This window comes from Trichosurus vulpecula, chromosome 2 (genome assembly GCF_011100635.1).
Source record: "Trichosurus vulpecula isolate mTriVul1 chromosome 2, mTriVul1.pri, whole genome shotgun sequence".
Classification (NCBI taxonomy): Eukaryota; Metazoa; Chordata; class Mammalia; order Diprotodontia; family Phalangeridae; genus Trichosurus; species Trichosurus vulpecula.
Window position 1 is genome coordinate 263901494 of NC_050574.1, and position 27473 is coordinate 263928966.

The window sequence follows — 27473 nt, forward strand, 5'->3', positions numbered from 1 at the left end:
AAAAGGATTCAATCAATTCTAAAGAAATTACAGGAGAATATAGTGTGCCATTTAAGAAAGAAAAGAAGAAAGATTGTAGAGTTTTCTCAGTTTGTATAAAAGTTACCAGTACAGAGAAAGGAAATGATAAATTATTAATGAAGTATTTCTATTTTAACCAAGCCAACCAAAAACGTTTTAGAAAGTTAGAGAGGTTAAGTTCTCATCAAAGATGGTAGTGAAGAGTTGACCAGTTTGTATGAGAGTTTCTTAATCTTTTTTTATGTCATGGGCCCTCTTTGGCAACCTAATGAAGCCTATGGACCTCTTTTTAGAATAATGCTTTTAAATGCTTAAAATAAAATAAAAACACAGGATTACAAAGGAAATCAATCATAACGAAAGTGTACAATTTTCCCACAGGAGTTCACAAACATCTCTGAAATCTCTACTGACCTCTTGGGATTCATGGTTAACCTGATTTTAACCAGGTTAAGAACCCCCCTGCTTACCATAGATTTATAGAAGGTTAGAGCTAGAAAGAACCTTAGAAATCATCTAGACCCATACCTTCATTTCATGGATAAGAACACTGAGGCACAGAGAGGTTATTTCTTTTGTCCCAGGTCAGAGAGCTAGTTAAAGATGGAGTCGGAACTAGAGAAAAGAAGTAAAGCAATCATTGTAAGCTAATATAATGAAATGAAAATAATAAATGCTTATGACCCAGTAAAGATTTTCTTTACTTTCCTTCTGGTTGTAACAGGTGAATTCCATGTTGAAGGGCAAGAACATTTTTATATGGAAACACAAACTATCCTGGTATACCCAACAGGAGAAGATAAAGAAATGGTGATATACACAGGAACACAGTATCCAACCCATGTTCAGGTAAAATGGAGCATTTTCAGAGAGTTATTTCTTCTTCCCTCTTTTGTGCCATGACATAAGTTTGTTATTTGGTGGATCCCACCACAGTATCGTCATAGACATGACATAATGGTTCTCTAGTCTTTGGATACCACATCATCATCTTCTTTTCTAGTATATTGGCTACTGATGAAATTCAGGATATTAAAAACATAAACAAAAATGGGACAGGAGTTTCCTTAAAAAGCTTTCAAAACAATTAGAACATTTCCTACATTCCCAAATCCTAGGACTAGGTTTTTTATCTCTCCAAGAACTGGATTATATATCAACCAAGTTAAAAGGAAACAAACCGTGAAATCTGCATTATTGTTTGAAAGATCCTTTTCCAAATATTGGTTTGATTGTTGTATATAACCTTCCTGCCTTAGCCAATTATGCAAATGTGAAAATATGACATATGAACTTGATTTAGGGTTTTAGACTAATTCTATTTGTTATAACAATCTGCATCATTCTGTTTTATGAGATGTAATAATATTACTCTGATAGCAGAAGAAAATACTACCCCCAGATTTATTTCCTCTCAAATAGGCATTTGTCCCCTATCATTCTATGCAAAAGCAGATGCGACAAAATAATAGCAGCTGCTGATGATAATTCTACGTTCAAGGAAATTCTACCTGTATTTCCATTACATATTAAATTTTAGACCTGTACAAGTGAAAAGAATCAGGAAAACATACAGTGGCCACAACTACAAAAGTGAAATGGAATACTGTGAAATTATAAATACCAAGCTTAACATGAAAGAGTTAATACAAAAAGATATCTTTTCCATATTAGCGGAGATTGTAGACCCTGGGTGATAAACACTACAAATTATGTCAGATATTTTTGACGTGCTGATTGGTTTTCCCGAAATGAAAATTTTCAACCTTGACTCCAGAATTAAATAGCACATAGATTTAACTTTCAGTAATGGTTATGATTTCTATTTCATCTTCATTGTATGTCTGCTTATTCACTTATTTCAATGAATTAATTTATTTCACTTGGCAAAAATATTTTATATCCAGCCCTAGTCTCTTTCCTGAGCCTTAATTCCATATCACCAGTTGCCTTTTGGTAATCTCAAATTGGAGCACCATAGGTGCCTCAAGCTCAGTATGTACAAAACAGAACTTATCTTTTCCTCCCCAAAATACTTGCCACTTCCTAATTTCTCTATTCTTTAAGACACTAGCATTCTCAGTTACCCAGGTTCACAACCTTGATGTCATCCTTAACTGACTCTTTACTCACACTCACACAATATAGCCAATGTATGTCCAATGTGTTGCCAAGATTTGTGGTTTCTACCTTCACATTTCTAGTATATTTCCACTTCTTGGCACTTACACAGCCTCAGCCCTGGTTCTTTCCTTCATGCTTGGACTACTGCAATCACCTTCCAATTGGTCTTTCTAATTAGTTTCCCTACACTCTGGTCAATTCTCCATTCAGTTGGCAAAGTGATTATCCTAAAGTTCAGGTCTGAATGTGTCTTCCCCTTCCATCCACTACCACCAATGATTTCCAGTGACTACCTCTTACCTCTAGAATCAAATGTAATTTGCTCTATTTGACATTTAAGGACATTCACAGTATAACTCCTTCCTACAATCCAGCATTACTGACTGATCGTTGAATAGGACCAATTACATCTCTTGACTGTACCTTTTCGCTGACCAGTTTTCATACTTAGGCTACTCTCCCTCCTCACTTCCATTCAGCTTCCCTGAACTCCTTTAAGATAGTTAAAAATCCTCCTTTTGTAGAAGGTCTTTCCAGTTCAACCCTTAACTGCTAACACCTTCCCTCTGTGTTTCCTCTAATTTACCTTGAAATTATTATGAGCATAGTTAATGCTTTTTCCCACCCCTCACCTCATCTTTCAAACTCCAGAAGTTAGTTCAGTGCTTGGGATATAGTAAGCACCTGATAAAAGTTTGTTAACTGACTGATGCATCTAATTAGTTATTATACTGATTTTCATCTGATCTATAAAACTTAAATTGATCCATCATAAAAACCAGGCACTGCCTCTTGCAGGATTTCATAGCTGCTGCTTTGGATGTCCCAAGGAACAGGATCATGTGCCACATGAAACGAACTGGTGGAGCCTTTGGAGGGAAAGTGATCAAGCCTGCTGTGCTGGGAGCTGTTGCTGCGGTGGCTGCTCACAAGTAAGGTTTTTGTGTAACTTAACACACTAATAATTACTCATATTAAAGGTTCAGTCAGGGGGAGCTATGTGGCTCACTGGAGAGAGTAAAAGTTTCTAAGAATCACGAATGTTCTCTATAACTACAGCTCATTGAATGCCTTTGACATTTTTTTGTAATACATTATAGACAGCAGAATATAGAAGAGAAAGCATGTAAGTATTCAGTGTGATATTCATAAAGTTGCTTCCATGGTGGAACTGTGCTTCTCTTATACACATATAGAATAGGTGAATAAAAAACTTGGAATTTTTTTAATCTGTGAAGCAGGAGTTGGATTGTGCATATAGATAGATTTTTCCCAACAATTCACTCTCATACTTTCTGCCTTGAAATGAGCCAATTTACTAAGAACATAAACTTAAACTTTATGTTGATCATATTGAGACAGGTTGACTCTTTAAAAAATGTGTTTATCAAAGAGATAATTTGTTCTTTTCTATGACTGCTTTGGATGAATTGTCCTTATTCTTAGTTTTTTCCAACAGCGACTTATACATACCACAGTTAGATGTAGAAAATAGAGGAGGAAATTGGGTTAAAGCTCAGAGGAGAAATACGCGTTTACACACACAAATAGAAAAGTGGGAATAGAAATGGAGACTTCAGTATTCAGTGAAAATAGTTTCTGAGACATCTTTCTAAGTCATATGAACAGGAAGATGGAGGAATAAATGTTTTCTCTAACTCCACCACTTCTCAAAGCTTTCTAAAACAGAAATTATACATGGAAGATAAAGCAACTTAAGCTATCTCCATGGTCTAGAACACCCAGACTCCAAAAGATGGTAACTCCCTTCCCCCACCAAAAGCCATGAATTGATGTGCATTGACTCAGCACCCAAACCCCAAACTCCCACATCATTGGCAGTGAGGCTGCACTGGCACACCCAAGGACATGGCACAGACTTACAACAAAACTCAGCCCCATACCACAGACTATCTCCCTGTTTCTAGTGCCACAGACACCCTGAATAAAGACTGCATTATGGGCCACAGAATTTAGGAACAGAAACTTTCTGGGGATTGCAACCCTGTAGCACCAGCACTGCAAAGCCCTGAATTGCCAGTACTGGGCTAGAAAAAGTGGGACAGGTAACCAGTACAAAACACCATGATTGTGCATGGGGGAGGGATTGTGTAGCACTCTATTAAGCCTAAGAGAAAGAATATGGCATCCTTCAGGGGCCCATTCTGACCATTTGCAAGTCACTTGGGACAGAGACCTAGGCTGGTGGACTGCAATTTTAGGGCCACTAAAGGAACCACCATCAGAGGGAACAGTCAGAAAGTGAATGGGGGAAAGACAAGGGGGAGAAGACTTAAATTACTGAAGGTCTTGGGAAAAAGAAAAGACCTTGAAAATAAGTGAATAAATCAATATGGTAAACAAAAACAGAAGGAAGTATGGCCTTTAGATCCAGTAAACAAGTTTGGCAACCTATGAATAAATATTGCAAAACAAAGGGAAGCTATCTCATGTTTGATGAGATAAAGAACCCTGTGGAATGTGAGGAGAATATGTAAATACAACATGCTATTTCTGCATAGTTTGAAAGAGTTCCTAAGTGGTTCAAAACAGTAGTGAGAATCATGAGAGAAGAATTTATGACCTGTACAGAAAAATAATGTACATAGTAGAAAAACTGGAATTTATACTGCTAATTGTCACCAAAGAAACAAAAGAGAGAATAATAAATTGGGAATGCAAATATTTGCACATGGAGGACAACCTTGAAGAAGAAAAACAAAAAACAGTAACATTAAAAATATGCTTACTATGTTAGTAAAACATACTGATCTCAAAAACAGAGAAAACCTAAGTTCCATCATCTTCTACAAGAACATCCCAGGACAAAAAATGGTAAATACCATCATTCAGGAAATAATAGTAAAGAACTGTCCAGAACTTCTGAACATAGAAAATGACATACCAATTGAAAGAATTTATAGACAACTTCTATAAAAACGCTGAGTGCAAACTTTAAGATACATCGTATTTAAATTTAGCCATTCAATTCAGAAGCAACAATTTCTATAAATGATTAAGAGGCAGACCTCCCAATACAAAAGGAAAGAAGTTAGGAGAATGTAATATTATTCCTCGCCTACCTGAAAACATAGAATGCAATGGAATAGTGCATTCTAAAGAGCAATGGAGCTCAAGATACAGCCCAGTGTGACACACTCTGCAAATCTGAACTTAACCACAAATGAAAAAAGATGGACATTCAATAATAAAGAGGCATTTAAATATTTTTAGAAAGAAAAGCAGAACTGAAGAGATTAGTTATTTTTTCAACATTGTAAGCAATAGGAGTGCAGGAGGAGTGAGTAAATTCAGCAGACAAGGACAGAAAAAAGCAGCAACTGTAACAATAGAGAGGTCACTAAGGAATTTCCTTCTAAATCCACACAAGGAGACAAGGGTGAATGTGGAAGTTTAGTGGAAGCAACAATGGAGAGGCATGCTTGGGATAGTATGGACAGAATTTGGAGAAAGAAAGCCTGCCTCCTGGTGAATCAATAATTTTTGGTGAGACTACCTTAGAACATGGCAAGATACTTGAAAAGAGGGAGGAGTCAAAGGATATGAACAGGCAGTTTTCAGAGGAAGAAATTAAAGATATCTATAGGCATATGAAAAAATGCTCTAAATCACGACTGATTAGAGAAATGCAAATCAAAACAACTCTTAGTTACCACATCTCTCCTGTCAGATTGGCTAAAATAACAAAACAGGAAAATTATAAATGCTAGAGAGGATGTGGGAAAATTGGAACATTGTTACATTGCTGGTAGAGTTGTGAAATGATCCAGCCATTTTGGAGAGCAATTTGGAACTATGCCCAAAGGGCTATAATAATGTTCATACCCTTTGACGCAGAAATACCACTTCTAGGGTTGTATCCCAAAGAAATCACACAAGTGGGAAAAGGACCCATATGTACAAGGATATTTATAGCAGCTGTTGTTGTGGTAGCCAAGAATTGGAAATCAAAGGGATGCCCATCAATTGGGGAATGGCTGAACAAGATGTGGTATATGAAGGTAATGGAATACTATTGTGCTATAAGAAGTGGGGATGATACGGACTTCATAACAACCTGGAAAAACCTACACGACATAATGCTGAGTGAGCAGAGCAGAGCCAGGAGAACATTATACACAACCACAGATATATGGATTCTGTGCGCACCAACTCTGACAGACTTTGCTCTTCTCAGCAACACATGGTACAAAGACAACTCCAAAGGACTCACGATGGAGAATGCTATCTACATCCAGAGAAAGAACTATGAAGTATGAATGCAGAATGAGGCACACTTCATGCTAGCCTTCCCCCGCCCTTTTTTTTTCTTTTTCTCTCTTTTGTTTTTGTTTTTGGGTTGGTTTTTTTTTTGGTCCTGTTTCTTCTTTTGCGTGATTCATTTCATCGATCACAGTTCTTCTCCACAACTTGACTAGTGTGTAAATCAATTCAATGCGAAGTTATACATGGAAGCTATATGGAATTCCATGCCATCTTGGAGAGGGAGGGGGGAGGGAGGGAAGAAAATCTGGAACTCAAAATTATGTACAACTGAATGTTGTAAACTAAAAATAAAAAAATAAAAATAAAAATAAGAAAAGAAAAGAGAGAGGAGAGTAGGGGTATAGAGAGGAGAGTGTGATGTCCCTGAATAAAATCAAAAGCTAGCAATAAGGAGAAGGTGACCTATGTGGTTTTAGAAGGAAAAGATCCTACAGGAAAATAGGTGAGAAGTGGGGTGTAGGATTGAAAAGTAGGGGGAGCCAGCTGAAGCCAAGATGGTGATGCTGAGGCAGGATTAAGGCCCTTCCTGAGGCAAAGACCAGAGCAAAGGCCAAGAGAGCAGTAACTACACATCTCTTTGGATCTTACTACTTTGGAAGCACTGAAAACTTACAGAAACCCAGGACTAATTCTGAAAACAGCAGCACAAAAAACCTTAAGCTTGGAACAGGATCCCACTCCTATTTCACACCACAACAGGAAGAGAGCTTAGTATAAACTTGAAAGTCAAGAAATAGATTGGTAAATGAGCAAACAATGAAAAAAGAATCTGACCATAAAAAACTACTGTGGTGACAGAGAAGATCAAACTCAGAAGACAATGATGTAAAAATAGACAAGCAAAGCCTTAAAGAAAAAAAAAGTGAATTGAACCCAAGCCCAAAAAGAATTCCTGGAAGAGCATAAAAGGATTTTAAAAATTAAATAAGAGACGTAGAAGGAAAATTGGAAAAAGAAATGAGTGATGCAATAAAATTATGATGTGAGAGTCAACAGTGTGGTAAAGGAGGCACAAAGAAAATATTGAAGAAAATAACACCTTAAAAATGGAATTAGCCTAATGGAAAAAGAAGAAAAAAATTCACTAAATGGAAGAATTAATTAAAAAGCAGATTAGATCAAATGGAAAAAGAGATATGAAAGCTCACTGAAGAAAATAATTCCTTATAAATTAGAATTGGTCAAGTGGAAGCTCATGATTCCATGAGACATTAAGAAACAATAAAATAAAGTGAAAAGAATGAAAAAATAGAAGAAAATATAAACTATGTAATTGGAAAAACAACTGATCTGGAAAAAGATTGAGGAGAGATAATTTAAGAATTATTGAACTACCTGAAAGCCATGATAAAAAAGAGCCTAGATATCATAAACCAAAATTTTATAAAGGAAAACTGCCCTGATATCCTTAAATCAAAGGGTAAAATAGAAATTGAAAGGATCCACTAGTCACCTCCTGAAAGAAATCCCCAAATTAAAACAATCTGGAATATTATAGCCAAAGGCCAGAAATCCTAGGTCAAGGAGAAAATATTGTAACAAGTCAGAAGATGTCATTCAAATATCATGAAACCACAGTCAGGATCACATGAAATTTAACAGCTACCATATTAAAGGAGTGTAGGGCTTGGAATATGACATTTCAGAATGCAAAAGATCTAGGATCACAATCAGGAATAATCTATTCAGGAAAAATGCATATACTCCTTTAGGGGGAAATGAATATTTAATTAAATAGAGAACTATCAAACATTACTGATAAAAAGATTTGAGCTGAATAGAAAATTTGATGTTCAAACACACAACTTGAGAGAATCATAAAAAGGTAAACATGAAAGAGAAATCTTAAGGGATTAACCATTTAAAATGGTTAAGCTTTTTACTTGTGACTACTAAGAACTTTACCATTATTATAGCAGTTAAAGGAATATACATTGACATAAGGCACAGGCATGAGTTGACTATGATGGTATTTAAAAAAATGAAGGGGTGAGAAAGAGGGATACACTGGGAGCAGGAGAAAAGAGAGGGAGATATGGGAAAATTATCTCACATAAAAGAGGAATTCAAGGAATAGTTTTTGCAGTGGAATGGGAAAATGGGGAGGGGGAATGACAGGCAACACTTTAACTTCATTCTCAGTTGAATATAAAAGTCTATCTTATCCAACAGGAAACAGGAGGGGAAGAGGATAAGAGAAAGAGAGAGTTATGTAAGAGAGGGCAGACTAAAGGAGGCTATGATTCAAAACAGAAGAGACTTTTAGGAGGAATAGGATAAAAAGGGAAAGAGAAAGATAAACAGGGTAAAAACAAGATGGAGAGAGATACACAGTAATCGTAACTATGAACGTGAATGAGATGAGTTGACCTATAAAACGCAAATAGATAGCAGAAGGGATTAGAAACCAGAGTTCAAGAATATGTTGATTTACAAGAAACACACTTGAAAGAGAAGAATACATACAGAATTTAAATAAGGGGCTAGAGAAGAATCTATTATGCTTCAGCTGGAGTAAAAAAGGCAGGGGTAGAAAGCATGATCACAAAGCAAAAGCAAAAACAGATCCAATTAAAAGACATAAGCTGGGAAACTACATTTTACTAAAGGGTATCATAGGCAATTAAGTAGTACCAACACTAAATATATATGCACCAAATAGCATAGCATCCAAATTCTTAAAGGAAAAGTTAAATGAGTTACAGGAGGAAATAGACAGTAAAACAGGACTAGTGAAGGACCTCAACTTTGTTTTATCAAAACTAAATGAATTGAACCATAAATAAATAAATAAAGAAGTTAAGGATATGAATAGAATTGTTCAAGTTAAGTATAAACCTCTGGGGAAAAATTAATGGAAATAGAAATAAAAAGCATACCATTTTCTCAGCTGTACATGTGACCTTCACAAAAATTGACAATGTATCTATCAGGTTGCAAAAGCCTCACAAGCAAATGCAGAAAAGCAGAAATATTTAAACCCACCCTTTCATTCCATAATGCAACAAAATTACATTATTTCAATAAAGGGTTATTGAAAGGGATGAAAACTAATTGGAAATGAAAGAATCTAATCCTAAAGAATAGGTGGTTCTGAAAACAAATCATAAAAATAATCAGTAATTTCATTAAAGAGAATGACAACAATTAGACAACACACCAAAATTTATGGGATGTAGCCAAAACAGAAAAAAAAAATTAAAAATAGAACAGTACAATAAACAGTAAGAAAACCATTGAACTAATGAAAGTGGAAGTTTTTTTTAAATGTTAAAATAAATGATTAGCTTGATTAAAAAAATGAAAGAAGAAAACCAAATTAATACTATCAAAAATGAAAAAGGGGAATGCACAACCAATGAAGATGAAAGTCATGTATTGTTCAGTCATCTCAGTCATGTCTGACTTGTCATGACCCCATTGGGTTTTTTTTGGCAAAGATATTAGAGTGGTTTGTCATTTCCTTCTTCAGCTCATTTCACAAATGAGGAAATTGAAGCAGAGTTAAGTGACTTCCTCAGTGTCACACAGCTAGTAAGTGTCTGAGGTCAGATTTAAACTAAGGAGAATGAGTGTTCCTGACCCCAGGCCTGTCATTCTATCCACTATGCTATGTAGCTGCCCCATTTAAAGCAATTATCAGGAGCTATTTTGCTCAATTATATGTCAATAAATCTGATAATCTAAGTGAAATGGATTAATACTTACCAAAAATATATAAATTGCCTGGATTAACAAATGAGGCAATAGAATACTTATATAAATCTATTTTAGAAAAAGAGATTGAAGAAGCCATCAATCAGCTCCCTAAGGAAAATTCCCCGGGACCAGATGGATTCACAAGTAAATTTTACCAAACATTTAAAGAATAACTAATCCAAATACTACTATAAAATTTTTTTGAAAAATAGGCAAAGAAGGAGTATTACCAAATTCCTTTTATGACACAAATATAGTTCTGATACCTAAACCAGGAACAGCAAATAAAGAGAAGGAAAACTAAAGACCAATTTCCCTAAAGAATATTGATATAAAAATTTTAAATAAAATACTAGCAAAGAGATTATATTAATATGTCACGAGTATCATACATTTTGACCAGGTGGAATTTATACCAGGAATGCAGGGCTGGTTCAATATTAGGAAAATTATTAGCATAATTGAGAATATCAATAATAAAACCAACAGAAATCATGTGATTATCTCAACAGATGCAGAAAAAGTTTTTGACCAAATATGACACTCATTTCTATTAAAAACATTAGAAAGTATAGGAATAAGTTGAACTTTCCTTATAATAAGTTGTATCATCTAAAACCAACAGGAAACATTATCTGCACTTGAGATAAGTTTTCCAAAAAAAGATCAAGAAATTGAATGAATTAGAATAGGCAATAAGGAGAAAGAACTATCACTCTTTTCAGACAATATGATGGTATACTTAGAGAATTCTAGAGAATCAACTTAAAAAACTAGGTGAAACAATTAATAACTTTAACATCATTGGATGATATAAAATAAACCCATATAAATCATCAACATTTTTATAAGTTATCAACAAAACCCAATAGGAAGAGATAGAGTGATTCCATTTAAAATAACTGTGGACAATATAAAATACTTAGGAGTCTAAGACAAACCCAGGAACCATACAAACACAATTACAAAACACTTTTCACACAAATAAACACAAATCTAAACAATTGGAGAAATCATAATTACTCATGGCTAGGTTAAGCTAATATAATAAAAAAATGACAATTCTACTTAAATTAATTTACTTGTTCAGTGCAGTGTCACTGTACCAAAAATTATTTCATAGAGCTAGAAAAAATAGCAAAATTCATTTGGGAGAACCTGACATCAAGAATTAATAAAAACAATATGAATGACGACTGTCTAGCAGTACCAGTTTTCAAACTAAGTGGTAAACATCAAAACAATTTGGTACTGGGTATGAAATAGCGTGGTGGATAATTAAGTTAAATATAAACCTCTGGACAAAAAATAATGGAAATTAACTAATAAATTAATGGGAAAAAAAGCATATCATTTTTCTCAGCTGTACTTGGCACCTTCACAAAAATGGACCATGTATCTATCAGGTTGTAAAAGCCTCAAAAACAAATGCAAAAAAAAGTCTCAGAAAAAAGAAATAGATTTAGCTTTAAAGAAACTACCTGGCTGGGTTGGAGATAGGGTGAAGAGGGGGAAGAGAGAGGGGAACTCCTAATACTGAAAGATTCACAGAATGCTATCAAACTTTTAAAGAACAGTTAGTACCTATACTTCACAAATTATTCTCAAAAACTGAGAAATATAGCACTCTACTGAAATCCTTTTGTGAAACAAATATAGTCTTAATACCCAAACCAGGGAAAAATAAAATACAGAAAGAAAACCTTAGGCCAATATCATTAATTAACATTAACTCAGATTTAAAAAAATTGTGGTCTTACAGACTACCGAAGTTTATACAAAAAATCATTCATTATGAGTAAATGAAAGTTATATCGGGCATGGAAAGTCATTCAACATTAGGAAAACAATATAATTTTGTAGTTGTCAAAGTACAACACTCTTTTGTGCTAAATAACCCTATCAAGTATAGGCATGGAGATATCTTTAAAAATATTGCACAAGGCATCCATTTAAAACCAATAATAATCTTCATATGTAATGGATATAAGAGCCTTTTTATAATAAATATGGGAATGAAACAAAGATTCTCCTTCTCCCCACTGTTATCTGATTCAGTTCTTGTTACAATAAGTCAAGAGAAAGAAGTTTAAGTCATAAAGATAGGTAAAGAGGGGATAAAATGATCCCTATTTACAAATTCTATGATAGTTTACTCAGAAAATCCTAGGAAATGAGAAGATACTAATTAAGCGAGTTAATAGCTTCAGCAAAGTTCCAGATTACAAACAAAATCCTCATAATCAAGATTGTTTCCTTACAATAATAACAAAATACAGTCAAGGCTCAGCTCAATCGCCATCTTCAACATGAAGCCTTTTTTTGATGCTCTCAGCTGCTAGTGCCTTTCCTCCCAAATCATTTTGTATTTATTCCACTTTGTTGTTCAGTCATTCAGTTGTGTCTAGCTCTTTGTGACCCCATGGACTTGTCAATAGAGTTTTCTTGGAAGAGATACTGGAGTGGTTGCTATTTTCTCCTCCTGTGTGTCCCCATTTTACAGAGGAGGATGAAGTGAATTGCCCAGAGGCACATAGCTAGTGAGATTCTGAGGCCATATTTAAACTCTGATCCTGGGTAAGTGTTCCCAGTGAGCACTACACCCGCTCTCTCAAGGAGCGTAATAAATGCCTTCATCTGCCTACTCTGGTCCTGAGTTCTTTAGGTGAGAATGGACAAATCACATGGATTCTGCCAAGGTCATGCTACCAGGAAAGCAATGAGCTGTGGAAGCACGTCTCGGGCTAACTTCCTGACCCTGCCTTGGGGAGTCCTGTGATCCCTACTGCGGGGTTAAGAGGGCTACCACTCGGGATTTCCCTGTGGAACCCTGTGGTCTGCACAGCCTTCTTAAGGGGACATCACTTGGGTCTTCTGGGCCTGTCTCGGAAGCTTTGTGATCTTACCACCATTCTAAGGGGCCATCACTTGGGTCCTCCTTAGGGTCTGACCCCAGGAAGCCCTGTGATCCCCACAGATTAAGGGAGGCTCCCACTTGGTCTTCCTCTGGGAGTCCTGTGGTCTGCACAGACTTCCTTAGGGATTATCATGGGGTTCTTCCTCAGGACTTTGGCTCTGCCTAGGAAGTCCAGTGGTCCCCAAAACCGCATTTCTCACAATTTGGGGAAGTCCAGTGATCCCCAAAACCGCGGTTCTCACAATTTGGGGGCTTGTCCGGGATTCTGAAGACTCCAGGAAGGGTGAGTAAGGTAGGACAGAGGGAAGAGCTCTCCTGCTCACTCTTAAAGCGGTCCCACTGTCCAAGCTGAAAACCCCCCCTGGACCCCCTGAAGGACCAGAGACCATGTTTGAACAAGAAGAGTGTGCAGATGAATGCAAAAGAGAATGGCCGGAGACTACGCAAGTCAGGTCACCTGAGCATGGTAGGAACAAATGGGTAGTACTGCCTTGTCAAGTCTGGGGGTTCTAGGTTGAGAAGTAAGGTTTGCCTAGAATGGGAAATAAGAATTCTAAGAAAAAGATACCTGGGGAGGATGGAAGGGATCCTCTGAGCATTCCTCCGCATAGCCCATTAGGAAGAATGTTGGCTAGCTGGGAAGACAGTAAGTTACCACAGGGAAAGTGCTGCTATACACCCTGGAGCAAGCTATCAAGAAAAACTGAACAAGAAACAGGGAGCCCTTGTGAGGATTGGCTCTGTTGAGTTTGTGGGGTTGAGGGAGGACAAGAAAAAAAGGGGTGAAAGGGAAAGGAAAATGGCCATAGACAGAGCAAGTCAGGTGCCTGAGCAAGGTGGGGGAATCCTGCTTTGTCATGTCTAGATTTGCTCCAAATTGAGAAATAAGATTTGCTTGGAACAGGGAAAAGAGCTCTTAAAATATTTGACTCAGGTGGGGAAAATGGGTTTCCCCTGGTGCGAAAGGCACTACCTAGAAGGGAGAGAGATTTGGAAAATTTTCTCTCTGGGAGGGGTAGGTTGATTTGCATTTCGACACCTTTCACTGCTTCATGGAAAGGAGGCTTGTAACTGTAAGAGGAGATGTGGAGGAGGAAATGTATTTTTTTAATGTTGGAAGTGGTTCTGAATTCAAATTCTAAATTGTTCATGTGAAATGTCTGTCTAACGTTTTGTCTGTGTTTTTTTGTTCTATGTTCAGGTAAAAATGTTTAACTCTAGGAGACTGAAATGGGCTCCTTTGGTATGAAAATTGTTAGATAAGGAATCAGAGCTGAAGCTGCCAGCCAGAAGGACTGGGGGCTCTGAATTAAAGGTTGGTTAGATTCTAAAGGGAAAAAAAAAATCTGTGTATTTTGTATTGAGTCAGTCTATCTAACATCAAGCAAAGTGTTTTAAAAATTGTAGAAGTAAAAGGGGTCTGTATGAAAAATTGGATGACCACTTTAAAGAGGTTCAGTGGTCCTCTTAGAATGTGATTAAAATTTTTTGGTCATTTTTAAGTTTTAAGGTAAAAAGAAAGCAGCTGGGAAAAGGGAAAGCTGGGTGAGTATGTAATTTATTATTTATTTGAGATGTTTGAGGTAGTTTGGGTCAAGATTAGGGAAAGAAAGATTGAAATCGGAGATACGGAGAGTAAAAAGTTTCAGTAAAGATTGGGAAAGAAAAGGAGATTAGAAGCTAGAGATAAAGGGATTTAGGTGGGGCTTGTAGAATGGTGGCTTGAGACCACCTGGAAATCAGTCTGTGTGCTGCTCTTAGCTGCCATGTGCTCTTGGCCACCCTTTTCCACCCCACTCCACCTTAGAAGACTGGGTGTGTCAATCAGGAGCTGAAGCTAAAGACACTTGTAACCTGATTGGAAAATAGGGCTGATTGGTTAGTGCTTAGAAAGGCAGGCTCCTTTGTTCTGAAGAGGCTGCCAGGCTCAAATGTAATACACCTAGGGAGGAGCCTTTAGCAACTGAAAGGGATTTTTCCCCTCCATGTTATCTGAGGCAGCAGGATGAAGGGGAAACTGAGAAAAATATTTTAGCTTGGTATAAAGGATGAGTGGGGGAGTTGCAAACCCATGTGCTCTTCAGGACCACTCCCTCTTATCTTTCTTAAGAGTCCAAAAGATTATTTGGAAGAGAAGTGCCTGCACCCCTTCCCCCTCAAAAATCCTTAGAATCCTTAGGCATTTTGTCAATTGCCAGTATGCATAAGATGAAGCTTGGAGAAAGAGGGGTGCCAAATTCAAATCTGGATGGTTCTTAAAGCAAATAATGATATGAAATAAAGTTTTCTTTTTTTATAAGTTCATTCATGGCCAGGCAAATATTCCTAATACCTGGGCCAGAGGCAACAGTTGGCTACTAAGAACTGTTCAGTGCTGGGAATATACAGCTAAATAAATAAAATATATTTAAGGTATTAATATATTAATATATAAATACCAGAAGTAATAGGATCAACAATTCCTATATGTGATAATCTGGAAATGCAATTAATGTCATCTGAAATTTATTGTTTCTGTATTTTTAAAATTCTCTTAGACTGTGAAATTTTAGATGACTATTATGTGATTTTAGTCTGAGTTTCATATATGTGAATTGGGTGCTTTTAAAGGATGTGATGAAAATTTGATAATTTTAAATTGTCATATTTGATTTAGAAATGTGTTTACTTAGACTGAAATGAGTAATTCAAATTTTACATACATAATAATGTTTAGGGCATTATTACATTTCTATAGTATAAATTTTGTTAGAGTTGCATTAGGTTAAGAAGTTGGACAATTGCTGTAACCTAGGAAATTATAACTTCCAAGTTTTGCCTGGAAGTTCAGTTGAAATTGTTTTGCTATAAATCAAGTATTTATACAAAGGCCTTGTTGGGTCCTCTTGTAATCTCTGTCAATTCAGGATACATTGTGAACTGTTAAAAATATGGTTTTATAAACAGTAATCTTTTCTTTTACAATGCTAAGGGTATTGGGCCTTAGAAATTAAAATGTTACCACTAGTGATTAAAATAATTCCTCTCGTAATCTAGATGTTGTTAGATTAAGAATTGTACTTAATTAAGAAATTGAGGTTGTTAACTGAACCAAGGACTTTAGGATATTCAGTCTTGTGTAAGTGTAGAGGAATTCTTATGGACAAAGCTTTTAAAGTCCTGGTAAACTTTGCTATTGTGATAAAGCTAATTTAATTGAGTGTGTAATTTATAGAAACTAAGTGTTCTCCCCATTACAACACCTTTTTGACTAAAGAATTTTTGTGATATCTAGAAATTCTGCAATAACAGAGAATTGAGTTGTGGGAATTTATGAAAAAGCATTTTTTCTTATAATCTCAATGTTGTTAAGATTAAGAATTGTACTTAATCAAGAAATTGAGACTGTTAACTAAAACAAGGATTTTGGACTTAAATCCTTGAATTTTATGATTCCCTGGATGGGACCAGGGATAGAAGATAAGGCAGAGACAGGAATTCTAAAGGAGTTAAAGTTTAAAAAGTGGGGACTGTGTTGAAAAGCCAGTCCCTCCCTCCACTTCCCCTCCTCTCCTTTGGTCTAGATAAGAAGAGACCTTAATCTATGCCCACCTGGCAGAAGGGAAGGAAGGGGGAGGGGCAGCAGTACTGGGATTTGAGTTTTTACTGAAATAAAGAGAACAGTAGGGGTCAGAAGCCTCCAAACCTGGCTTCTCAAAGTCAGCAGGACTGATAAGATTAGATTTGAGACAGGGTTTGTTTTGGTAGTTTTTGTTAGTGAAACTTGCCATCTGATGTGAAAGAACCCACTCTTGGGGCAAGATGATATGATGCTTTTTTTATGGCAGATATCTGTAATCGGAAATAAACAGGCAGTGAAAAAAGGGAAGGTATCTGCCAGAACCTGTTACCATTGTGAAAGAAGTTGGTTTTATGGGGAAAAATGGAAAATTGGATAAATGCAAATATGTGAAATCTTGTTGTTTCTAATCAAATGACTGGTTACATTGGTACTCTCGTATAGCCAAATGAAAGATAATATGGCTTCTAAAATATTAATGGGAATAATTTGGGAAAAAGGGAAAAGAAGTTTTATGAGATAATATTGTTTACAAATGTAAGGTTGAATCGTTATCCCATAGACTAAGGCCGGGATTTAAAGTTATACTGTATCTATGTGAGATAGAGTCCTTAGATGTTTTAAAGTGTTATGAGAGCAATTGGGTATTAATACAAATAGTGTAATTAATCACAGGAACTGAATCAGAGACATCTTCAGTTTAGGGGAAAGAATTTCAATCTAAGTCTCTTTAAGGGAGATGAGTTGTAGAATATTTTTGTATTGATGGGAAAAGTTAAATGTGGATTTGAATTCATTCCATCGTCTAAAACATAAAGATAAAGTTATATGGTTCAATTCTTTCAGATCAGGCATAATTAGAGAAGAATAGAAAAATAGAGGAGAAATTGATGCAATATGTTAGAGCAATAACTTATGATCTTAATGGGAAGATTTTATGAACAAGGGAGGAAATGCACGCAAGCTATTTAGAGCTAGCTTTAAGGATGTCCCTTAAGCAATGTGAGATTATAGTCACCAATTATTGAAACTTGCCATTCAAAGACTTAATGGGACTGTTAACTGACTGTTTTTCTGAGTCTAACTCCAGGTGTGAGTATCAAGGAAGGCTGACCCAAGATGCCAGTAGCCCTGTGGAAGGGCAGGCATGAATTGCAGGTATGATTTCTTGGCAAAGTTGAGGGGCCAACTATTCAGCATGTGCTGAGGTGGGACCCTCTTGACCTGATGCCTTAATTGAAACCCGGCAGACTAAGCCTGGCTCAATGCAGCTTGCAGTTTGACACAGCCTCTGCCTGGAGTTGATAGGAAGCTGGGGAAAATATGGTCCCCTTACTCTAAGTCCCTACTCTCTTGGTGGCAAATTTCTATAATCTGAAGGTTTTGTAAGTACAGTAACAAATCTGTTAAAATAATTGATTATGGAACATCTTAGGTTACTATAGGACTGGGACTAATGTTCTTGTATAAATTAGGTTTTTATCTTGGTAGTGGAATGGAAACAATTAGGTCAAGGGCTTGTGAGAATATTATTTTGTGATTTGGTTAATATCAAGCTTGTCTAAAGCTTTGTTACAATTAGTAATGTTAAAAGAAGAATGGCTTGTGGTTTATTTTATAAATGCCATCAAAGAAACATGGCATGACTAAAAGTTTACGATGTTATATGTACTGTGTTAAGAATTGATTATCTAATGTATTTATGTATGTGCTGGAGTCTGCTGTTAATTCCTTAGTGAAATATCATCCTCCTGGTGAGTTAGTGTAAAGTATAAGGAACTGGGTTCTGATATGAATTTCTTAAACATGACAATTGGCCAAAGTTCCAATTTTGAATTTGTAAAAATGATCAGAGTATAAAGATTAGAAGTGGTGACTTAAAATTGTGCCAAGGTAATTTTTGTAGGAGAATGGAAAGAAAGCTGGTTCCTACAAGAAGGCAAGAAGAAGATGCTGGAGATGGCTGGAACAAATACTAAGGACCAGAAGACTTCACTGATGTTGTTCTCTGCCAGACAGCCTTATGGGAAGAGACTTTTGAATCTTAAAGGGACAATTGCATTATTGTTTTCTTTTGCGTCTCTGTATCTGTATTTACAAAGGGGACTGCCCCCTTTGATTTGTCAATGCATTGATCAATCCTTCCCATATTTACTTAAAGGGATGATGGTTAAGGAGAAAAAAATTCAGATGAGAAAGAGTAAAGGAGTGTTAAAAATGTGGAAACAAAAATTTGAATAAAAGAAGAGGGGGGAAATTATAAGAAGTGGGAGGAGGAGTTTTGTTTCCACAGAACTGAAGGTATACTTCCTTCCCCTCCCCCACCCCAGCTTTAGCAGAAACCAAGCCTCAGGTCAGTCAGGTGAAAGGTCAGAGGCTTGTAGGCGTGCTTAAATGAGCCATTTGAGGAGAGCATGGTGTAGGCAGTCAGGGGAACTAGAGAGGCCAAACCAGTTGAAGCAGTTCAAGCTTATCAAGGGTCTGGTCTTGGTCAAAGGTCCAGGCCTACTGATTTGCATAATTTGCATATGTTAAAGAGGGGAGATAGGGGAAATAAAGAATGTAGATTAATCCTAAACTCAGACAAGGAAAATCTAGTTAACTTCACTTTTGCTTCTGTATCCTTATTATTCTACCTATATAAACTGTATAACCTAGGAAAACTATGTAAAAAGTAAAGAATGTAAACTAACCATAACTCAAGCAGGAGTGGAGGTGATGGTTACCCTCACTCCTGCAGCTGTATCAGTGTGAGTGTTCCCAGTGAGCACTACACCTGATCTCTCGATGAGTGTAATAAATGCCTTCCTCTGCCCCCCCCCCAAAAAACAAAACTCTGATCCTGATCTCAAGCCCAATACTCTATCCAATTCACCACCTAGTTGACCCTAATATAGTCTATTATCTATTCTACACATATATCAATATCTGTATATATTGTCTTTCCCAATTAGACTGTAAGCTCTTTTTAGGGCCAAGTCTATTTCTTTCTTTACTTGGCGTTTCCACCACTTAGCATAGTCCCTGACATGTAGTAGGTGCCTAATGAATACTTATTGATTTATTGGTACTTTTCAGAGATATATCTTTTCCACAAACTACAGAGTAAATTGATACTATTGTCAGCCTTCTATTTTTGCATGATAGGTATATATGAGAAATGTTCTTTGTTATATTATTATTTTTTGTTCTAGTTTGACCTCAATGACTTTTTTATTTCTTTTCTATGTCATAATATCAGCTACCTGAACAATTGTTAGACTTTATTTATGGTTCTCAGCCAAAACTGTGGTCTAGTAAATACACTCTGGCCTGACAAAGTTTTGCTGGATCTACTTTATTTTAAATCTGTTTTGATCCTGAATAATTTTGGACCTAGAATTGTTGGGTCATGTCCCCACGCTAAGCTAGGAATTTAATAATTATATTTGTAGTCAACCAGGTAGGAGATTTTCTCTTTCAAGGAAGGGAAACTGTAGGATTTTAAGATAAATCCAAACCCTGTCTTCCTGAGTCCTAAGGCCAGTTTACTGATCTTTTCTCTTGCTCCTTGATATCCATTCAATCGTGAGAAGAGCTGCTTCACACAAATATTATGGATTTTGTATGATTTTCATGAGTATGTCCAAGAAATAAGATACCCATAATAGTTAAAAGTGTTAATTTGTTTACTTTAGGACTGGTCACCCAATTCGTTTTCTTCTGGAACGAGAAGATGACATGCTAATAACTGCTGGTCGCCACCCACTGCTTACAAAATATAAAGTAAGTGGTAGTAATAATAAATTCTCCAAACCCTGGTTCAGAGTGTCAAATATCTTCTTCTCCTTCTCCTCCTCCTTCTCCTCCTTCTTCTTCTCCTTCTTTTTCTTTTGCTTCTTTTCCTTCTTCTTTTCTCCTTCTACTCCTCCTTCTTCTACTTCTTCTTTTTCTTTTTCTTCTTCTTCTCCTTCTTTTCTCCTCCTCCCCCTCCCCCTCCTTCTTCTCCTTCTCCTTCTCCTTCTTCTTCTTCTTCTTCTTCTTCTTCTTCTTCTTCTTCTTCTTCTTCTTCTTCTTCTTCTTCTTCTTCTTCTTCTTCTTCTTCTTCTTCTTCTTCTTCTTCTCCTCCCTCTCCTCCTCCTCCTTCTTCTTCTTCTTCTCCTTCTTCTTCTTCTTCTTCTTCTTCTTCTTCTTCTTCTTCTTCTTCTTTCTCTCTCCTTCTTCTTCTTCTTCTTCTACTACTACTACTACACTACACAAGACTACTATTAAAGAAAAATTATTATCTTGTCATTTAGACAAGACTTTCAGAGAGTTACTAAATATTAGTGGTATCATATCTGGCTGAAAAATTAGAAATGGAGACAGGTACAACTTAGGCATCATCTTCAATAGAAGATATAGCATTCCAAATTATTGAATGATGAAGAAAATTAAGAAATGAACATTCAATTTAGCTAATGGCTTAAATATTATATTTTTCCTAATTCGTATTTTATTTTTTAATGGAATATTCTTATTTGTTCATTACAGATACATAATATTGTAGTATTTCAGCTTTGATACACACAAGTTTAACATAGGTACCATATTATAGTTAGAAAGAAGTCACATGATGTAAGGAGTTCTCTCTCTCTCTCTCTCTCTCTCTCTCTCTCTCTCTGTCTCTCTGTCTTTCTGTCTCTGTCTTTCCCTCCCTCTTTCTCTCTCTAATATGCTTGTATGTAGAATACAGTCTCTCAATCTATGTAAATATAAACATATATTTATACATATCTATATATCTGGATGATTTATATATGCATATAGATATATACATATATGTAAGAGAGAGGGGGGATGGAGAGTGGGAGGGAGGGAGAGAGAGAGAGAGGGATGGAGGGAGAGAAAGAGAGACAGAGACAGAGAGACACAGAGAGAGTGAGAGAGAGAGAACACTTAATGAAGAGGGGACATAAACCCAGAAGTGATAAAGGTTGCTTGTAGAAGATCAAAAAGCCATTCTCAGAACAGTTTCCATTCATCAACTCAGGTTAGTAAGTAGCTTCCCACTCTTTCAGCATGGGAACCCCTCTCTGAGGTCTCTTAGAACAAAGAGGGAGCTTATACCTCTAAAGTTGTGCTCCACTAAAGTTGTGCAACTCATAATTTATGAGCCATTAATTGTAACTTATAATAGCTATGCTTTGTGATTTGACAACTATGATAATTTTTTTTAATTCTTCAAGGTTAAGCTACTAAATTCAAGTATTTGTAATTTACTGATGTCTTTATTAATACATTGCAGATAGGATTCATGAAAAATGGCTTGATCAAAGCTGTGGATCTTCAATATTATACCAATGCTGGGTGTACTCCAGATGAGTCTGAAACGGTAAGTTTCTAATAAAACAGATAAAGTAAGACTTCATAGCTCAATAATTGACTATGCAATTTAGGAATGTACTTATCCTATTCAGACTCTGTCTGAATTTAGTCCTATAGTATGCTTTTCCTCATTAATATATGATTACAACAAAAATACTTTCAGTCCAGAGTTCAGCTCAAAGTTATAATGTTTGAATTTCTAATAAGTGTGCATTGTTTCTTTTTTAATCTAGGTGATAAATTTCATCGTGCTGAAATCTGAAAATGCTTATGATATTCCCAACTTTCGGTGCAGGGGTAGGGCTTGTAAAACAAATTTGCCATCCAACACAGCCTTCAGGGGATTTGGCTTCCCCCAAGGAGCTTTGGCAGTTGAGAATTACATAACAGCTGTCGCGTTCAAATGTGGCTTGCCACCAGAGAAGGTAATCAAGTAAACACCCAGTGAGAATGTTTACTTATAAGAGTACCAAAAAGTATTTACTGATCAGATAGGATAAAACTCCTGTATGTACACATAGACATGCAAACATATAGTTAGTTTTCACAGATTCCCTTTGCAATTGTCTCTTTCCTCAGAACATTACTCAAAGTACATAAACCACGACTTAAATGTGATATAGTCAACTTCTGTCTTCATGATTTAATTGTCTTTTCTCTTTCAGGTTAGGGACATGAACATGTACAAAACAGTTAACAAAACAGCTTACAAGGAACCATTTAATCCAGAGCCATTGCTAAAATGTTGGAAAGAATGCCTGGAGAAATCTTCATTCCAGAGTAGGAAAACAGCCATAGAAAGATTTAACAAGATAAATGACTGGAAGAAGAAAGGGATTGCTATTATTCCCATGAAATTTACAATTGGAGTGCCTATTGCATATAAAAGTCAGGTGGGGCATGGAAAGAACTATCATCATATGAAAGCCTTTTCCAAATTGTTGAAGATAAATATACCAATAGAACTTTCAAGCAGAAAGGAAAAAGAGAAAGAGTGATTTAAAAAGAGAGAAGCTAAAGAAGGCTGAAAGTTGGGAAAATGGGAAGGTTGGAAAGCAGGGAGACAGCAAGTAGGAAAGGTGAAAAGATGTGAAAGCAGGAAAGAAGGAAGGGAGGGAGGGAGGAAGGAAGGAAGGAAGGGAGGGAGGGAGGAAATAAGGAAAGAAGGAAGGAAGAGAGGAAGAAATACAAAGAAGAGAGGGAAGGACGGAAGGAGAGGAAAATGGCCACCATCATAGAGAAAATTGCAAACATCTTAGTTTCTGTGTGGTAGCAGGAGGGAGATAGGGTACTAGGCTTCACGCCTTTGGGGGTTTGAAAAGCACTATTGTGCTTAAAAAAATTATGGGATTGTGGAATGTGCCCCAAAGTATAAACAAGTACTATTTAATGACTAAATAAAATCCCTTTTACACATATCATTATATTTTATCCTTGCAACCACCTGTGAGGCAAACAAAGTGGGTGGTGTTTTTTTTTCCATTTTAAAGATGAGGAAACAAGCTCAGAGAAGTTATTGTCCAATGTCCAAAGTATAAGGTCATACAGCTAGTAAACTCAAAAGTCTTCTAATCATTTGGCTAAAGCTTTTTCCACAGTTGCCAACTCAATCCCCAATTATTTGTATCTTTCAGAAATCAGCAGGGAAATAATACAGGGATCCCAAAGCCAAGCTGCTTTTTGATTCTAGAAGATAGTGGTGGTGTAGTGGAAAGCATGCTAGATTTCGAGGCACAGTACCCTAGAGGTTGGAATCCTGGCTCTTCCACTTACTAGCTGAGTGACCTTGTAATAGTCCTTTCACCTTTCACCTTTGCTTCCTGATCTCTACAATGGAAATAATGATAGCACCTAACTCACAAGCTTGTTGGGAGAATCAAGCAAAATACTGCATGCAAATTGTTAGAATTGTTGTGAGGATTAAATAAGATAAAATATCTAAAGCACTTTGCAAACCTTAAAACACTACATAAATATTAACTGTTATACTTTGGAGTCAGAGTACCCAGCATGGAAGCTGAACTCTGCCATATACTAACTGTATGACTTTGTGCAAACTACTTCTCTTGTGTAGGCTTCAGTTTCTTAATCCGTAAAATGAGGACTTTGGACTAGATGAATGTTAAAGTCCTTTCCATCTCTAAATCCTGTGACCCTATGAGACGACATGGTACTTATTCTTCTAAAAAAAGAGTGTATAGGAATAATTCAACTCACAACTGGGTCATGTTCCAAAAACTAATGCATAAATTGGTCGCTTGAAACACATTTTCCCAAGAAGCATAAGATGCTCTTTAGGCAGTTTCCAAAATCCCATTTGACCAATAAATTCAGAAGTATGTAATTCACCATAGGTTCTGTAATTCTATTATTGTATGTTTGCCTTCCTCAATACCTATCACCAAAACAAACAAAAACCCCTAAAAATATAAAGGCAAAAGGAGATAGAAATATGTCCTCATGGTGCCAATAGTAACATACTAGTGAGAAGTGAATATAGGGAAGTGACTCCTCATTGGATCTCCAGCAGTGGGTGATGGGCAGCAGCAGCTCTATCAGCAGATTCTCAAGGTGGTAGACAGAGAAAAACAGAGGAGGGCAACTTTCATAGGTCATTCAGAAGCAGGGAGAAAAGAGTCTAGGCATGGGAGTGACCATTCATTCATGCATTTGTGTGTCATATTTAATCCAGGCACTTCTATGTTATAAATTTCCTATAGTCATAGAGATTATGGTTTTCTTCAGTAATACAAAGGGAAAAGACCATTGTAAATTGCAAAATAAAAATTTTCTCTCCTTGGCTATTTGTGCCAGATGTTGGCAGCTTATTTGCTCCTTCACCTCTGTCTTGGCGTAATTGATGTTTGTTTCTCTTTCTAGGCTGCTTCTCTAGTTCATATCTATCAGGACGGGTCTGTCTTAGTGACTCATGGTGGCTGTGAATTGGGACAAGGTCTATATACCAAAATGATTCAGGTGAGATATGATAGTCTCTGCTATAGGACAATACATGTTTCATCAGATAAGAAAACCAATCCATATCACTGGGGCTGGATTATCTTCTCTTTTTAGGGAAAAATCCAAATCTGTTGGAATCTAAGCTTTTTGAGATCAATTTCCTCATCTCATTTTTTCCTATATGTTCCCCTAGCACCTTGCACATAGCAAACTCTTAATGAATTTTTGATGAACGAACTTTATTTTAAAGACGTATTAGAAAACTATTCAATGCAATAGCATGCTAAACTCAGATAAAGTGAAAAAATGGATTATATAGCATGAGAAATAAAATATGCTTTGGGTTTTCAATCTCAACATGGGAGCCTGGCCTAATTGTGCTAATTCAAGAAAGTATTTCCGCACCTATCAACAGAGAAAACAAATTACAATTTGATAACTTTTCTCATTTTGTTTTACATGACTTGAGGATTTTAAAAAATATTTATGTTCATAATTAAAACCAAATTTAATGACAGTACTAGAAAAGAGACTATCAGAAGTGTGGAATTCTGGGGGGCATAGTAGATAGGGTCCTGGGCCTGACATCGGAAAGACCTGATTTCAAATCTGGCCTCAGTTACTCACTAATTGTATGACCATAGACAAGTCACTTAACCTCTGTTTGCCTCAGTTTTCTCATGTGTAAAATCGAGATAATAATAGCATCTATTTACCAGGGTTGTTATGAAGGCCAAATGAAATGATAACTATTAGGCACTTAGCACAGTGCCTGCCACATAGTAAGTGTTACATAAATGTTAGATATCATTATTGTTAATTATTATTAAGTAATTTTGCCAGTTAACTGTAGGTAATGAAATTGTCCACATTTAATTATTTATTTGGTTATTGGTTTACAACATGTCTCCAAAGCTCTTGTACTCTTTTACGCATGTCCATTCCCAAAGACAAAAATGATGGTGAAATGACAAATATGGTGCATCTGAAACACAACAATGCATTTTAGTGATCATTTGATGTTGAACCAGAAACGCCTAATGGCCATATTACCTTTGAAACAACCAACCCCAACCTCCAGTTACATGTAGTTCTTTAATTTAACAATAAGAAGGAAGAAATTTTTTGAAAGCCAGACCTCTTGTATGGCCTTTAATATAGTCACTTTTTAAAATATTTATTTAGAGGCATCCTTATTCAGGATAACGTATTTTATTCAGTACAATGAGAAGACATTTTCACCTAATCCACAGCTGATGACTATTTGTAATAGGTCATTCAGGGTTTCTGGCCATCCTAATCTTTTGTTTTATGAACCCTTCCCGCTGGATCCCTAGGGATATCCTTCAGTTTAGCCATTGACCGTGGCCCCCTCTCCATCCGGCATTATTGAAGGCAGTCATAGAAGATTTAGTGCTAGTCTTCATGGTATGGCTATTTCCTCCTGGCACAGAACATCATATGAACAACCACACTTGGGGGAGAACCCATCTCCAGCCATGTATCTGAAGTGGTGCATCTATGCAAATACTATTTTAAATGTAAGAATTATGCAATCTACAAACACAAAAAGGAACCATTTCAAATGTAGGCATTTTATGAGGACATTCTCATTTCTGCTTATAATTTACTGTCAAATAAATATGCTTAAGCTTCTTGGGCTTTGGGATTTGGGTACTGAAATATATTAGCATGACAGTGAAATCAGAAATGATTTCTTTGCTTGTGCTTCTCCCAGATTGCTAGTCGAGAACTGAAAATACCCTCTTCATATATACACCTTTCTGAAACAAGCACTACCACTGTGCCCAATGCCAGCTTTACAACTGCATCGATGGGAACAGACATCAATGGAAGAGCAGTTCAGGTTAGATTTCTTTCTATTTTGAGGTCCTCTACTCCGTCATAACTCCCTCTTTTTTTTCTTTTAAAAATTTTTTATTTATTTAATATTTTAGTTTTCAAGATTGATTTCCACAAGATTTTGAGTTACAAATTTTCTCCCCATTTCTACCCTCCCCCCACTCCAAGATGGCATATATTTTGATTGCCCAGTTCCCCAGTCAACCCTCCCTTCTGTCACCCCACTCCCCCCCACACCCCTTTTCCCCTTACTTTCTTGTAGGGCAGGATAGATTTCTATGCCCCATTCCCAATTTATCTTATTTCTCAGTTGCATGCAAAAACAAATTTTTCTTTTGAGCATTTGGTTTTAAAACTTTGAGTTCCAAATTCTCTCCTCTCTTCCCTTCCCACCCACCCTCCCTAAGAAAGCAAGAAACTCCACATAGGCCACATGTATCATTGTGTAAAACACTTCCACGTTACTCATGTTGTGAAAGACTAACTATATTTCCCTCCATCCTATTCTGTCCCCCTTTATTCAATTTTTTCCCTTGACCCTGTCCCTTTTCAAAAGTGTTTATTTTTGGTTACCTCTTTCCCCTATCTGCCCTCTCTTCTATCATCCCCCCTTTTTATCTCCTTCCCCCTACTTTCCTGTGGGGTAAGATACCCAATTGAGTATTTGGTTATTCCCTCCTCAGGTCAAATCTGATGAGA

At 36.4% G+C, this 27473-nt stretch overlaps 1 protein-coding gene across 1 annotated transcript in view; it reads left to right on the forward strand.

Moving 5' to 3' along the window:
• LOC118837834 (aldehyde oxidase 4-like) overlaps positions 1 to 27473 on the forward strand; it is a 137645-nt gene that overhangs the window by 91221 nt on the left and 18951 nt on the right. Inside the window, exons 21-28 of the mRNA XM_036744943.1 lie at positions 746 to 870; positions 2944 to 3077; positions 20285 to 20372; positions 21874 to 21960; positions 22187 to 22378; positions 22619 to 22846; positions 24834 to 24929; positions 26650 to 26778. Of these exons, the coding sequence (XP_036600838.1) occupies positions 746 to 870; positions 2944 to 3077; positions 20285 to 20372; positions 21874 to 21960; positions 22187 to 22378; positions 22619 to 22846; positions 24834 to 24929; positions 26650 to 26778 (1079 nt within the window). The remainder of the gene's footprint in view (positions 1 to 745; positions 871 to 2943; positions 3078 to 20284; positions 20373 to 21873; positions 21961 to 22186; positions 22379 to 22618; positions 22847 to 24833; positions 24930 to 26649; positions 26779 to 27473) is intronic.